General features: G+C 45.9%; 1 protein-coding gene across 2 annotated transcripts in view; it reads left to right on the top strand.

The window, feature by feature from the left end:
• The first annotated feature begins 5,049 nt into the window (after positions 1–5,049).
• Positions 5,050–16,275, top strand: part of F11r (F11 receptor) — a 20,989-nt gene continuing 9,763 nt past the window's right edge. The window contains exon 1 of one of the 2 annotated variants that reach the window (XM_005400228.2): positions 5,050–5,137. In XM_005400228.2, coding sequence (XP_005400285.1) covers positions 5,077–5,137 — 61 coding nt within the window. In that variant the 5' untranslated portion in view covers positions 5,050–5,076. Of the gene's footprint in view, positions 5,138–10,334; positions 10,378–16,275 lie in introns of those variants that run through there. The other variant, XM_013522519.1, reaches the window with a different exon arrangement.

The raw sequence follows: 16,275 nt of genomic DNA, 5'->3' as shown, positions 1-16,275 counted from the left end.
TAAAAAAAAAAAAAAAAGAGAAACCCAACATATAAATAAAGTGCAAAATAAAAGGCAGACAGTAAGGAAAAAAAGAGAAAGAAAAATGTTATTGTAATACAACATGGCCAATGTATCTAAATGTGTACCTTCATTTGGTATAATTATGTGTTTTATATAGTTTTTGGTCTATTAGTCTGGTTGTTAATTTGTTTATGACAATTAACTTGATAAAGACATAAATCAGTTGTTGGCAAAAACCAATCAACAAATCAGTCAATAAATAAAATTACTTTTATGATTTGTAAATATACACACAAATGTTTTGTATGAAAATAACTGGGGCACATACTTTGCATTGGCTTTTTTCACATTTGATACTAACCATTAATATTATTTCATGTATACCGGTTCATCATTAATATTGCCTTTTCAAAAAATAAAAAAAATTTTAAAAAATTGCCTTTTCAAGATAGAAATAGCAAATTAAACAGAGACAAAAGTAAAATATATTTTGGTCAAAACAAATCAGTTCTACAAATATAGGATTGGAGGGACCCAACTTAACATTATCCAAGGTGAAAGAAAGAAACGGGATTTCCCGCTTCTGGGGAAACCTTGGGCTGAGATCTGAAGTGGTGATGAAGATCTCAAGCATCTTAGGAGGGCTCTCCAGGCACTTTTCCAGTTGACTCAGTTCATGCTGATCTAGTGTAACCTGCTGCACAATGTGGCTCCCGGCTAGAATGGATCCATTGCCTCAGGTGGATAACCTGCAACTCCAGCCCTGTGAGTTTACTCTGTGTTATGGCTGCCCTGTCTCTGTCATGCAGTTTGAATTCTTTGCCTTTACTTACCTTCTAATTTTCTTAGAAGGTACTTTCACTAAAACGTCAATTACATATAACTCAGTGCATTTGGATTTTACTCTCTACCTTCCTAATACGCTTCAGTCCCAGAAAGTTTCCAAAAAGCCTTATGATGAAAAGAAGCCACACATGGTGGTGCATACCTATAATCCTAGCACTCAGGAGGCTGAAGCAGGAGGATTGCCATGAGTTCCAGGCCATAGTAAGTTTAAGGCCAACCTGAACTTCACAGCACGGCCCTGTGGAAACAAAACAAAAGAAGAGCATTGGGGCCGGAGATATAGCTCAGTGGCACAAGAGCCTGGCTGGCAAGTGCAAGGTCCAGATATGGTCACTATCAGGTAAATTTGAATACCCAGGAATCCATCCAGGAACATCATCTCGGGGCAGTTGTATCTTGTTGGGCCATAAAATTTTACTACTTCCTATTATGTGGAGGGATTTAAACACTAACTTTTGGACCACGAAAAAGTAACCTTGCCAACCCCGGCTGCTTAACGATTTTGCTGCTTCTTAAATGTTGGACAAATGCGTATGGGGATCACCTTTGACCTTTTCCTTCTTTCTTTCTTTCTTTCTTTTTTTTTTTTGTCTTTTTCAGAGGGTCTCGCTATGTAGTTCAGGCTGTCCTTGAGCTCACTTTGTGGCCCAGGCCGGTCTCAAACTTGCAGCAATCCTCCTGCCTCAGCTTCCCAAGTGCTGGGATTACAGGCATGTGTCACCACACCCGGCTGCTCAGAGAGAATGTGAACTGCCAAGGACAGGAAAGGAGACACTGGGTGACCTTTGGAGTGAGATTTTTTCCGTCCCACGGAGAGATGGCTTCCCCAGGGCCTGGCTCCATGGTTGGGAGTAGTGAAGGGTTTTCCAGAGGAAGCAGATTCATTTGGAAGACAGGGCTCCTGAAATTGTGTTGAACTCAGGTAATTTGAAGGAAATCTTGTTTAGCTTAGAGAAGGAAATATTTAGGGAGCTCATAATAAGTATCAAAATATTTGAAGGAAACACTGCCAGGGCACCAAATAATTAGACATTTTGGGTAACTCCAGGGAGCAACTGGCTGGAAGTTATCAGGTAGGAGATTTCAATTTGTTGAATGGTTATTTTATCAGTTAAAAACTGGAAACTGAGCATGGTGATGCACACTTGTAATCTCAGCACTCTGGGAGGCAGGAGGATCTGGAGTTTGAGCCCAGCTCGGGCAACTTGGGGAGATCCTGTCTCACAATGAAAAAAAAAAATTGAAAAGGGCTAGAGATGTAGCTCACTGTGAAGGGTTTATGTTCAATCCCCAGAATTAAAGAAAGGAAGAAAGAAAGATTGTAAAGGAAAAAGGAATCCTTCTTTAGCTACGATCTTTATCTTGCTTGCTTGCTTGCTTGCTTTCTTTTCAGTTCTGAGGATGAACACAGGGCCTTAACAGTGAGCTACATCTCTAGCCCTTTTCCATTTTTTTTAAATTTTGAGATTTGTATTTGAGATTTTTTATTTTGAGGATTTTTAGGAGTTTATGCAGAATACGTCTAAACTAACAGTTTTTTATGAGCCTTTCTGTAATGGGTAAGAGGTTGGCCTAAAGGACTCCAACCTAAAATCTATGACCAGTCAGAGTTCCTCCAAGTCCCTGCTCAGGTTCCCAGATCTTGAGAAGTTTTCTCTGACAATCAGGGTCCACAATGACTGAATCCTTCTTTTTTTTAAAAAACATTCCTATCTTCTCTCTCTTTTTTTTTTTTTGTTTTTTTTGGTGCCGGGAATCAAACTCAGGACCTTGCACTTGCCAGGCAGGTTCTTATGCCACTGAGCTATATCCCCGGCCCCTGAACCCTTCTTCAAGCCCCTTCTCCCGCTCTTTTTTTGGCACTGGGAATTGAACTCAGGACCTCACCCCTGCAAGCGCTGTGCCACTAAGCTATGTCCCCGACACTCTCCCACTCTGTTTTTGTTTTTTGTGTTTTTGAGACAGGGTCTACTGTGCAGTTCAGGCTGGCCTTGAGCTCACTTTGTAGCCCAGGCTGGCAAACTCGCAATGATCCTCCTGCCTCTGCCTCCCTAGTGCTGTGATTACAAGTGTGCGCCACCATGCCCGGCTATCCCACTCTTTATTTCTGTACTTAATTTTCGCGTAAACCGCCCCAAGACCGAGTTCCTTGGCAGGAGGGGCGGGGCAAAAGAGGAAAGGGATATAAAAAGAAGCATAATGTGTTACACATATGTGTCAGCTCCCCACTATGAATTCAGTCAAACATATACTAATAAAAATAAAAACATTTTAAAAAGTTCCTTTAGGGAGGGAAATAACAGAGCTTTGCGCTTGGCAGTCACCCAAATACTTGTTACAGTTTAGTACCAAGTTTCTCTTCGTGTTACATATTGTCTCATTTCCTGTATTAGTCTTAAAAGCAGCTTGTAAACCATTAAGTTGGGGACTGTGGTTTGTATTTCTTTGCTATTTCCCAGCAGTAGCCAGTATGTGCGTGATAAACATTGCTTTAAATTGAGTGGAACCAGAAGGGGAAACTTTGGCTCACGAGTTGAGGAAAAAGGAATGAAATGTGAAATGTGGCAGAAGGGAAAGAGACAAAAAGTCAAAAAAATTTTTTTTGTTTTGATAAAAGTGTGGGCTTTTAACTTGCAATGAAAACTCTTTTCAGATAGTTTTTTCCCACACGCAACTTAGATATACTTAGTGGAGTTGAAATTAAGTAACTGTAAACTAGAAACTACACAGAGAAGGCCCTGAGCATGAATTTCAGTTTAACGTTATGTGGCCGAGGGTGGTGGGACACGCCTGGAACCCCAGCGCTCTCAGGGTCACAAGTTTGAGCCCAGACTGGGCAATTTAGCGAGACTCCGTCTAATAATACAAAAAGGGCTAGGCATGTAGCTCAGGGCGAAGGACCGGGGTTCACTTTCTAGCATTGGAAACAAACGAACGAACAAAACATCAATTAAGCATTATGTAACAGCACTAATAGAAAGCTTGGGTATCAACAGTCTGTAAACGGAAGCAGGCTTAGGCAGCGCCAAACCATTAGTCTCAGAGGGTGAGTAATTCTCAAAGATAAAATCCTACCCATAGCTCCAACAGTAGTAAAGGATACATCCGCAGTCACCAGGAAGTTTGCGGGGTTTGTGGAGATCAGTTTCTACTATGTGGCTGTATTTCGTGTACGTCTGTTTAACGTTCTTTTTTTTGGTTTTTTTATCCGGTACCGGGAACCGAACTCACGACCTTGCGCTTGCCAGGCAGGCGCTTTGCCACTGAGCTAAGTCCTCAGCCCCTGCTTAACGTTCTTGTTCAGGTACTGTAGCCCCGCTTTTTCCACTTTGGGATTCAGCGCTCCCTTACCCGTTTCTTTCTCTTTCTTCTTCCTGCTCAGTTTATTTCTCAAAGCCAGGGAAGGCGGCTAGCGGGGCGAACAGTATAACCCAGTCTGGAGGTGGTGCCGAGGTATCTTTTCACTTCTCTCCCCGTCCTATGCCCCTACTTTCCCATGTTAGTATGAGTTTTTCACTTGCCAAGGGATCTAAGGTTTCCATAGCAGCAAGCAATTTACATTCAAACCTACTATGAAACAAAGCAACTAACCGCCGGGCGTGGTGGCGCAATCCTGTAACAGTTCTAGCATTCTGGGAGGCTGAAGCAGGAGAATCGCAAATTCGAGCCCAGCCTGGGAAATTTAGCGATTTAGTGAGAATTTGTCTCAAAAAAGGGGTTAGAGAAGTAGCTCCGTGCGAAAAACCTTGGGTTCAGTTTCCAGTAAGCAAACAAACTACTCAAAGTAAGATCATTTTATGAATCCCGGAGCCCAACTACCTTTCCCTACCTCTCGGGAGGTGAGACTAGTTCTCTAGCTTCAATTTAGAACTCAGCCAGTCAGAAAGTCCCTACTTCAGGACCACTGACCAATCAGGGAGTCCTTACCTGCCGAAGGTGATGAATTAGTTTCCTTACAGGACAGTCTCCTGGGCCAATCAAAGGCGGCTGCAGCTGAGGTAGTAATGGGCGGGATTGCACCTGGCTACCGTGAGTTACTCGGCCGAGCGGCAGCTCCCTTGACCAATCATCAGGTGCAGGGGAGGGAACCGACCAATCAGGGAAGATGGGCCGGGCGGGCCGGGCGGGGCTCGACCTGGGGTTGGAATTTAGTCCCAGCGCCGCTGCAGTTCCCGAAGCTGTTCCCTGATCTGTGGCCGACTTTGTCCCCTCGGGATTCTAACCGTGATGGGGACAAAGGTGAAAACTGGGAGGAAACTGCTGCTTCTCTTTATATCAGTGAACCTGTGTAAGTTGCCGGAGTTTCGGGGAGGAATCGGTGGGTCGGGTCCGAGGTTGGAGCAGGGCGCTGCCCACACCGCGCCCACGGGAGGGTGGAGTTGAGAAACCTGCCAGCCGCTCCTCCGAGTCCGCACCCGGGCGCTGCCCTCCTGCCCCTCCCCCGCCCCTGGAGCGGGGCTGCTCCCCGCCGCCGCCACCTGGGACCTGGGGCGCCTTCCCCTCGCTCCGGGGGAGGCAGCTGCCCTTCAAGCCCGGTGGCCGGGAATAACTGGGAGGCCTGGTGCTCTGTGTCCCGTTTTCACCCTCCGTGCCGGCCTGCGGGCGCAGGACCTTGCCCGCTCTCACCCCTCTACCGGGCCGCCTTCTTCCGCGCGCTGGGAAGGGCCATCCCGCCCCTCCTCCGTCCACGGGCAGCCGAGGGAAGCCCTTAGCCTCGCACCCCGGGCTCCCTGGGCTCCTTCAGTACCCTCGGAGGAAATGCAGTGGAGGTGGGTGGGATGAAGTCTGCGCCTCTGGCTTTTGCAGGAGTCTCTAGCTCCCCCGAATCTCTCGGAAAAGTGCCTAGGTGCAGAGCCTGAAAAGGAGATGAAATTGAAAGCTGAAATTTCCTAGGGCTCAGCATTCAGAATTCCTTCCTACAATAACTCCCGAGGAGTCCCTAATAAATGTTGACGGAGTGACTTTTCCCAGGGGGAGGATGTGGCTGTTGGTTGGCTGGATTCTCCTCCGAGCTAGAACTCTGCCCTCCCCGCTGGCTGGATGTGAGAGTTTTTGTTTCCTCTGTAAACTCTTCTTTCCTGAGAAACAATGTGGCACACTTGCTGGGGCTTGCCTGTGACTCTAGGTGTGTTTTTGTGGGACTGATTGTGTAGTTGGTTGGCTGGAGCCTTAGTCAACTTGTGTCAGCGCCTGTATGTTTATCTGTCTGATTTTTTAAAATTTTGTGGTCTGGGGATCAAACCCAGGACTTCGTATTCTGTCTGTGATTCTTGAGTGTCAGTCTGCAGAGATTTGTGTGTAGTTACCTCAGTCTGTGTGGTTCTCCATTTCTTGCCAGGTTCGTGTCTTAAGAAGTGTTAAGAGACATGAGCAATTAAAATCAGTAGTGATATCTTCTGGAGAACACAGTTTTTTTTCCTTGTCTTTTTGGTTTTTTGAGACAGGGTTTCACTATGCAGGTCAGGCTGGCCTTGAATTCGCTATGTGGCCCAGGCTGACTTCTAAATCATGGTGTTCCTCCTGTCCCAGCCTCCCAAGTGCTGGGATTACAGGCGTGCACCACCATGCCCGGCCTCGAGGAGTTTTTGAAGAGCAGAAATGCACAGATTCCCTGCCCTAGTTGGATAGGCCACTCCTTTGTCCTTTATCACAATTAGCCCTTGGGATAGATGGGAGCTGCAAAATTAGTCTCTACAATGAACAGATGAGGAAACAGGTCTAAGGGAAATGGCTTTTCCAAGCTGACAGGAGAGGGACCTGGGAGTGGAATGAAGGACTTCCGATTTGCTTTGGTTTTCTACTCCTGGGCCCAGCATCTCAGGACCCCATGGGAGAGGAACTGTTTGGGATACTGCTTCAGAATCTCTTAGAAAGTTTTCTTCCCCACTGGGCTCTTCTTCTCTCACTTCCCTATCTCCCTTGACACATCCACTCACCTTGTTCTTCCATTTCCCTTTTTTTCCCTGCTCCTCACCTATTTTACTTCTTCTGGTACCTTAGAAGTGCTAGTGACGCCCATAGTCATTTTCTGTTTTGGGGCTCTGTACCATCTTTTGGTACTCAGTGCCGCAGACCTTAACCCATGTACTGTGTGTTTCCTCTTTCAAACCCAAAAGTTTCTGTGAGGTCAGTGACTAACAGGTTTTGTCAGTGACAGTGCAAATACCAGTGACAGTAATCGTCAAGCGTATAAACTTCCTGGAGCTGCTTCCTTCTACCCCTTTCTTCCTTCTTTTCTTTCCTCTAATTTCCAACATTGTTTGCAGTAATCTCATAGTGACCACATTCTGGCACTGAAAGGATTGCTAGCATTGTTTTGATCCCAAGGGTGTCTTGGGGGAACAAACACCAGTGTTTCAGAGGGAGCCTGAGGTGAAGATGGATTAGCTTGTTAGGTCTGAGGGGTCGGGGAAGTGCCAACAGCTGGAAATAGGACAAGGTGTGGAGGAACAGACTTTGCAAATGTTAAGGTGGACTCAGGGGAGGGAACTGATTTGGTTAATGCATGTGAGGATGGCAGCAGCAGGAGCAGCCACCCCACGTGGGTTCTATCTAGCTGGGACTGGCTCTGCTTGTTTGTGACCGTAGGCTGCTAGCTCAGTCATTTCATCAGAAAATCAGAGCAGTACTCTTGGGCAGTAGTCTTGGGTAGGGGGGATATAGCTCAGTGGCACAGCGCCTGCCTGGCAAGTGCAAGGTCATGAGTTTGATTCCTGGTACCAAGAAAAAAAAAAAAAGTAGTAGTTTCTGTCTTACCCTCCTTGTGGGGGTCAGTGGAATGAAAACTACCTTATCACATGGGGATTGTTGCTGGGTAGCTGTTATCCCTTTAGATTTTGTGAGCATGAAAGAATATTGTTCCTAATAGGGTAGGTCAAAGGAAGCAGGGAGATTCCAATGGGAAAAGTATAAAAAACCAGGGTCTCTTTCTGGGTGTGTAGCCAGTCCTCTGCCCCAGGAGTGTGACACACGTACTGGTTGTCTGGGGTACACCTCTCTGTCCCGTTCTGCTCCTCAGTGGGCTTCGCTGTCAGGGAGGAAGGAGAAAAGGGAAGATGGCACGCACCAGCCAAGTGAAGGCCCAACACCAGCCCGGGGAACTGGTGTGGCGCAAAGCCTGAACCTGCTGGGGCAGGGAGCCTGAGACCTTGGGACCTTGGGCTTAGGAAGAGTAAAGCTGGTGACCGATAGAGACAGTCTTCCTGTCCGTAGAGGACCTGTACTTTTCAGCAGTTTCCCCGGCAGGTGAGGAATTCTGCTCGGCACTATGTCAGTGGTCAACAGTTGGGTCAAGTTCGGGTGTGAATTCGCTCCGGGGAGGAAGGTAAACCTAAGTTGGAGCACTGGCTTTTCTCCTGTGCTGCTTCCTGCAGTGTGGGGCTCCCAGAGGGGCCACCCAAATGAGGGGAACTGCTGACTTCGTCTGGGTCGGTCTTCATCCTGGTGTTTCCTGCTCCTGCTCCTCCCAACCCAGACCTTGTGAACTCGAAATGACTGGCTGTTCAGGGACAGACTTGACTCAACAGTGTAGATGGCTGAGTCACTTGTACTTTTCCTTCTCTACTCCGAGAAAGAATTGTTCCCTTGAAACCAGAAACTGGTGAGTGGCAACAGCTGCAAATAGGACAGGAGTGGCAGTGGGATTCCCGTGTGTTCCTCTTCCTCCGGTCGGGGATCTCTTCACCTTGGAAAGTGTTTGCTTCACCTCCTTTGTGATTAGTGTTTGTCCTTGTTCTGGTTTGTGGTGGAGCTGCTGTGCTTTTATTTATTTATTTTGGTGTTTTGATATAGGGTCTCCGAATGTAGTTCAGGCTTGTCCTGAACTTACTATTTATCCCAGGCTGGCCTCAAACTTGCAGTGATCCTCCTGCCTCAACCTCTGAGAGCTGAGGTTACAGGTATGCACCATCATGCCTGGCTCTGTTTTTCTCCCTTTTCTTTTCTTTTTTTTTAAAAATTTTTTTTCTCCCTTTTCTTGTGCAAAAGAGGGTGTATTATATATAGCAGAGTATGGTGGCTCATGCCCCAGAACTCGAGAGGCTGAGACAGGAGTGTTGTTGCGAGTTCAAGACCAACCTGGGCCACAAAGGGAGCTCAAGGGCAGCCTGAACTGCATAGTGAAACCCTGTCTCAAAACAGACAAAGAAAACCCTATATCTATATCTATATCTATATCTATATCTATATACAGATACATATTTGATTGCACTGTTTATTTTACTTAATGCACCCTTTCATGCTGATATATTAGAAGGTTTGTGGCCTTGGTTGTTGGTCCCAGGCTGCCCGTACACTTAGTAAAGGGGCATTGGTGCAATGGACATAGCTGGCATTGCCCCCAACCCAAAGATAGACTGAAATGCTACACACATTTTATGTGCTAGACTCAGAGTCCTGGGGCTTGTTTTCCACATCAGTGGCTTGGAGAGGAGGCCTTGGGGATTTCTAGACTCCAACCTGCTTGCTTCATAGAGGCTCAGGAAGGCCCTGGGTGACCACTGCAAATGTCTGAGGAGGAGGTGCCTGTGTTAGGGAGAGGTTGTGGGCAGCGATGAGCGGAGGCCTACTGGGGTTTTCCAGGCATTGAAAAGTCGGAGTTCATGCGCCTGGGACTCCCAGATAAGCAAGGTTTCTGTCTAAAGTCCAACTAGTGTCTTTGTCTCACAGTGGGGGCGGGGGCAGGAGGAAGCAGCTGGCTGCCCGGAAGCTTGGAGTGGGGCCCGGGCGGGCCTGGAAGCCCTTTGCCAGCTATGGGGAGATGGTGGAGGTGTTGGGTGGGCTGGGCAGATGGAACTGGAGGGTGCCGAGAGAGGGCCACGGAGTGGAGAGCACCCGTCTTCCATGGCAGTCACCGCTTTCTGCCGTCCTCCCTCCCAAGGCTGAGCCCGCTCCTGCTCGGTGACGCCACTGAAAGGGCAGCCAAGGGTGGCTGCTGGGACACAGCCCCACCTGTTTGGGGCCCCAAGTGCCTTCCTCTTGCTCCTGCATTTTGTATGTGTTCTGCTCCCGCCTCCAGAAGGAGGCTGCCAGTCTTGGATCCTCCCTGCCCCATGCCACCCCTGGCCTTTGATGGAAAGGCCAGACCTCCCAGGACTTGGTTCCGGCTCTGCTGGGGAGGAAAGGGTGAGCTGGGAGGAGACCGAAGCTGGAGGTCCAGATTCTAAGGGTGTTACACTATCACGTCCATTTGTTAACCCAACAGATTTTGGTGTGGGCTGGAGTGTGGCTACTGTGCTAGGTTGTGGGGTGGGTGACGCTGCGGTGTGGGAACTGTGGGCTCAGAGCTGGTTGCCTTAGGACACTCTCTGTCTCTAACAGCTGGAGGGTCCTCAGGAGTCCAGAGAGAAGTTTGGATGCATTCTTAGAAGAAACCAGAGATGCTGGCTGGCTGGCTGGCTTCCTCCTTTTCCTTCCTTTTTAAAATTCAAACAGATGCAGCAAGGAAAGCTCTAACAGTTAACAGCATGTGTGGAGAAAACAAAGGATTTCCTAATAAAGCAATGGAAGGAAATAGCTCCTCTGTTGTGGGTGAGGCCCTTTGTGTGGAACACATGGGGTTTGGTGGGTTCTGTTCAGCATCTGGATGAGGGCTGGAGGTGGTTCATGACACTTCTCTAGGCATGCACTGGGGATCTTTCTCCATTCACAAGGAACTACAGACTCAAGTAGAATACAAAGCAGTGTATCAGGGCTGTCATCTAAGCACAAAATGTTTTGGGAGCATAAGGGGATACAGAAGCCAGGTGTGGGTGGCGCAAGCCTGTGATTGAGCACTGGGAAAGCTGAGGCAGGAGGATTGCCAGGAGTTTGAAGCCAGCCTCGGCTACATAGTGAGCTCAGGACCAGCCTGGACTATATATCGAGACCTGGTCTTAACTGCCCTCCCCCAATTAGAGTGATACAGAATAATTGTAAGGAAAAAATTTTTAAAAATTAAAGTTGTATATGCACGTAGGCAGTGTGGTGGTGCATATCTGTAACCCTAGGACTTGGGGCTGAGGCAGGAGGATTGTCATAAACTCAAGGCCAGCCTAGGCTGTGTAGTTCAAAGCCAGCCTGAACTACATAGCAAGATCCTGTCTAAAACCTAAAGTGATATATGTATGCATATATATGGTAAAGTATGCTTTAAACAGCTAGGCATTATAGTGCATGCTTCTAATATCAGCATTTGGGAAACAGAAAGAAGGATCACAAATTCCACACCAGTCTGAACTGCATAGCAAAACCTTGTCCAAAAATTTAAAAAAAGCACCTTTAAATAAGAGTCATTCTATAGTATTTTACTCTGTGACTGTATCATAATTTACTAAACCATTCCCTTTTAGGGCTTTTTGTCTTTGGTTTACTTAAACAACATTAATCTTTAAATTTATCATTGATATTTTCTTAGACTATATTCCTAGAAATTGTGGGGTTTTTTTTGAAGTATTGGCGATTGAATTTAAGAGTACTTACCACAGGGGCTGGGGATTTAGCTCAGCGGCACAGCGCCTGCCTGGCAAGCACGAGGTCGTGAGTTCGATTCCCGGTCCGGGGGTGGGGGGAGTACTTACCACCGAGCTACATCCCCAGCCTATTACAATTTTTAAAATTTCTGTTTTGAGACAGTATCTCAATAAGTTACCCAAGCTGGAAAAGAATTTGGAATCCTCCAGTGTTAGGGATATAGCTCAAAGGCACAAGTGCCTGCCCCGCAAGAGAAAGGGCCTGAGTTCGATCCCTGGTACCCTCCCCGCTCCCCAAAAAAGTGTCTGGAATCCTCCTGCCTTTGCATGCTTGTACCTGTGATGACACTGTGGCTGCTGAGAGATTTTTCTGGGGGGAGTGTGCCTCGTTATGTAGTTCAGGCTGGCCTTGAACTCAGTGATCCTCCTGCCTCAGCCTTGCAAATACTGGGATTATAGGTGTGAGCCACTATACCCAACCTGATTTTTTTTTTTTTTTTTAAGATGGGGTCTCAGCTATGTAGTCCAAGTTGGCTTTGAACTCATTATATAACTCAGGATGGCCTAGAACTCATGGTGATCCTCCTGCCTCAGCCTTTCAAATGCTGAGATTACAGGTGTGTGCTACCCACCTGGCTTTGAGAGATTAAGTTTGAGGAAAGTCATAGTGATCAGGGGGCATTTGAATAGGGCTTTGACAAATGAATGGGATTTCCTTGATTGTCCAATGGAGATGCAGCATAATACTTTTATTTATTTATTTTTTAGCATAATAATTTTAGAGCCTCAGAATTGGGCAGATGTGGGTTAAAACTTTACTATTTGTAGCTGTGCGATTTGAGGCAACTATTATAAGCCTTAGTTTTCTTGATACAAAATGGGTTGGTAGCTGGGTGTGGTGTGACACACCTGTAATCCGAGTACTCTGGGAAGCTGAGGCAGGAGGATCCCAAGTTTAAGCTCAGCCTGGGCAATTGAACAATTCAAGGAGATTCTGTGTTCAAGGGGTTAGGCTGGGGATGTAGCTCAATGCACAGGCTTTGGGTTCAATCCTCAGTACCACACAAAAGGGAGAGGTAATGATAGCAACAGTACTTGCTTAGGATTTTTGTGATCATTTAATGAGAAAATTCATGTAAGGCACTAACGAAAGTGCAAGGGAGATACCTGTCACCCTTTTGGCAGTTGCTGGACTCTCCCCAGATTCAAGGGGAGGAGTCATAGATTCTACCTTAGTCACAAAGTAAGAAAACCATGTGATGGGCTGGGAATTTAGCTCAGTGGCACAGTGCATGCCTAGCAAGCACAAGGTCGTGAGTTCGATTCCTGGTACCAGAAAAAAAAAGAAAGAAAAGAAAACGGTGTGAGAGGAGGTAAATCGATACTCACGATATTCACGACCATTTGGAAAGTACAAAATACATAGTGATTAAAGATTTCCAGGAATTCTATCATTGTTCCACTGAGTTACATGTTTCTAATGTAGCCACCCCACCCTTTGTGGTACCTTTTTGTTTGCTTTTGAGATAGGTTTACATGTAGTTCAGACTGGTCTTGAGCTCACTACATGCCCCAAATTGGTCTTGAACTTATGGTGCTCTTCTTTTTTTTTTTTTTTGGTGCTCTTGTCTCTGCCTCCTCAGTGCTGGGATGATAGGCCTGCACCACCACGCCTGCCTTCCTTTTTCTATTCTTTACTTTGAGATAGGGTCTAGCTAAGTTGCTGAGTTGTCCAAACTGAGTTTAAATTTGTAATCCTCCTGTCTCGGCTTTCCAGAGTGTTGGGGATTATAAGCTTGAACTGAACTATCATGCCTACCATAGTTGCCTTTTCTGTTTTTGGGGGAGTTTTTTGTTTTGTTTTGTTTTGTTTGAGACAGGGTCTTACTGTGCAGTTCAGGCTGGCCTTGAGCTAGCTTGCTTTGTAGCCCAGGCTGGCCTCCAACTCGCAAGGATCCTCCTGCCTCAGCCTCCCGAGTGCTGGGATTACAGGAGTGCACCCCTATGCCCAGCTGCCTTATTGTTTTTATTTTTACTTTTCCCCATACTGATACTGAACCCATGGTCCTGTTACGTGCTGGGCAAGTACTCCCCACCCCATTGCTTCTCACTTAGGGTTCTATTCTTTACTGTGATTTTATTTTATTTTTTATTCCTCTTTTCCAGTTTGTTTTTCTCAAAATAAAAAATATTTTCTGTTATAATACTTGCTTGTTACAGAAATATAGAATATGGAAAAGAAAAGCTATCAGTTTTCTCATCTCATAATAGTATAGTGTCAGTGTTTGTTTGTTTTTGGTCTTTTTGAGACAGTTTTGCTATGTAGTTCAGGCTGGCTTTGCACTTACTATGTAGCCCAGGCTGGCCATGAACTCCATCCTTCTGCCTCATCCTTACAGTTTTTAAAGGGTATATACTTGGGTTATTTTATTTATAAAAATAAGTTCATGCTTTTTATATTTTGGGGCTATTTCTATGCCAGCTCAAATTGATCTACCTTGACTTTGGGGGCGGCAACGTGCACTGTCTACATAGCTGTGGTAGTCAGTGCGGTATTGTGTACTAGAATCAAGTTACCTGGGTTACAGTCTTACTTCTGTCACGACTAGTTCTGGACCTTGAGCAAATCAACTTAATTTCTGGGCCCCAACTGCTTCCTGAGTAAGATGGGAGCAGTAATAGCATCTATCTCCGAGAACTGTTGCAAGGATTTAATGAGATAAACCAGGATAGGGCTTAAAAGAATATCTTGAACACAGTATTCAAAAAGTTAGCTGCTCTTATTGTTTTATTCAGTGGTCGTCTTGGTGTACTTAGTAACGTGTGTGAAGAGGAAGTGGGGTTGCCTGCCACCAACCCTACGCTGTCAGAGCTCTCCCCACGCTGTAGTGACGTCTTCTGTTAGTGTGTATCTTCTCTCAGCTACCAGACCAGGGACCCCCAGGAGCAAAGACCATGAGTTATTTATTATCTGGAGTCCTCAACCCTTAACATAATGCCTGGTACAAGTTGATATTCAGTAAGTGTTTGCTGAAGAGCATAAAGCAGTGATGGCGAGCCTTTTAGAACTTTCTTTTTTTAAACTTTTGTCTTTTGAGACAGGGTCTCACTATGTAGTTCAGGCTCGACTTGAACTCACCACATAGGCCAGGCTGGCCTCAAACTCAAGCAGTCAAGCTGGGCGTGGTGGCGCACTCCTGTAATCCCAGCACTCGGGAGGCTGAGGCAGGAGGATTGTTGAGAGTTCGAGACCAGCCTGAGCTACAAAGTGAGCTCAAGGCCAGCCTGAATTGCATAGGGAGACCTGTCTCAAAAAGACAAACAAAACATAACAAAACAACTCAAGCAATCCTCCTCCTCAGCTTCTCGAGTGCTAAGATTGTAGGTGTTCGCCACCAGGCCTAGCCCACGTTTTAGAACTTTCAATGGTACAAACAGTCCACTGCTTCATGCATGCCATGGGTTCAGCACCACTGGCATAGAGCATTAGCAAAAGCCCTAAGTTGAACCCAGGGCCTTTGCACTGAGCTACATTCGTAGCTCTTTTATTTTTATTTTTTTATTTTGGGACAGGATCTTGCTAGTACACACACCTTCTGGACGTTCGTGTCCTAATGTCCTCTTCTTACAAGGATGTTGAACATAATTACCACTGTAAAGGCCCTGTCTTCAAGTAGTCACATTCTGAAGTAATGAGGAGTTTGACATGAGAGTTTTTGGGAAACATATCAGCCCATAATAACCACAAATCATTTTGAAGTTTACCTCTGCAAAAAGGAGTATACTCTGGCCAGGGATAGGGGTGGGGCCCTCCTCAATTTGCTTGGGTTTACTTGGAATTTCTTAGTTGCACTTGTTATGAAGACAATGAAAATAGTTGCCGGGGCTGGGGATTTAGCTCAGCGGCACAGCGCCTGCCTGGCAAGCGCGAGGTCGTGAGTTCGATTGCCGGTACTGAAAAAAAAAAAAAAGAAAATGATTGCAGTGGTTCACACACACACCCTCACTTACCATATCATTTACTCTTTTCTTTTTTGGTACCAGGACTCAAACTCAGGACCTTCCGCTGTGCCACTGAGGTATATCCCTGGGCCCCCTTTTTTTCTTTTTTGAGACAGGGTCTTGCTCTTGAGTTCAGGCTGGCCCTGAGCTCACTCTGTATCCCAGGCTGGTCTCGAACTCGCAGTGATCCTCCTGCCTCAGCCTCCCGAGTGCTGGGATTAAGGTGTAAGCCACCACGCCTGGCTTTTTTTTGTGTTTTGAGACAAAGTCTCACTGTGTAGTTCAGGCTGTCAAACTCAAGGTGATCCACCTGCCTCAGCCTCCTGAGTGCTGGGATTACAAGAGTGTACTACCATGCCTGGTGTTTTGCAATTACAGTATTTACCTATGAATAATTTGCATAATTTGCCACTAGATCTGATTTCTTAACTATCATGCACATGAGATCAAAGAATTCTTGCAAGAAAACCTAATCTATTTTTTTTTTTTTTTTAAGGAAACCTAATCTAAATCCAATAAAATTTGTAAACAATGAATCTGGCTAAATGAAAATATTGCGCTAATTTTTGCAGGTCATTTGTCATTAAGCGGTTTCAATTTACAGTTTCCTTTTCCTATCTGCAAGAGCACAGCACTCTAACCTTCTGTTCCTACTGGATAAAACAGCTTACACGCCATGGGGCACATTGACCTTTGTAGTGCCTGATTATGGCACTGTTACTGCTGTCCACATTGTCACTATTGTGTGCTAAGAGAGGACAGTTCTCAAAGCTTCCTCTAAAACCTAAGGATCCCAAAAGGTTGCATCTTAGAAACTGGACTTAAAGAATCCTCTCATATCCTGGCTTTAATTCTTATAATGTACACCTCCCATCCACAATAAGGACAAAAGTAGCGACTTCTTCCTGTTTTAAAAGTCTTTGTTTCTATTTCTTTTTTTTCTTTCTTTTTTTCTTCCCTTCCCTTCCCTTCCCTT

The sequence above is a fragment of the Chinchilla lanigera genome, unplaced genomic scaffold, assembly GCF_000276665.1.
Source record: "Chinchilla lanigera isolate Chin_1 unplaced genomic scaffold, ChiLan1.0 scaffold00067, whole genome shotgun sequence".
Lineage (NCBI taxonomy): Eukaryota > Metazoa > Chordata > Mammalia > Rodentia > Chinchillidae > Chinchilla > Chinchilla lanigera.
Note: the sequence above shows the minus strand (reverse complement) of the source record. Positions and strands in the feature narration are given on the sequence as shown.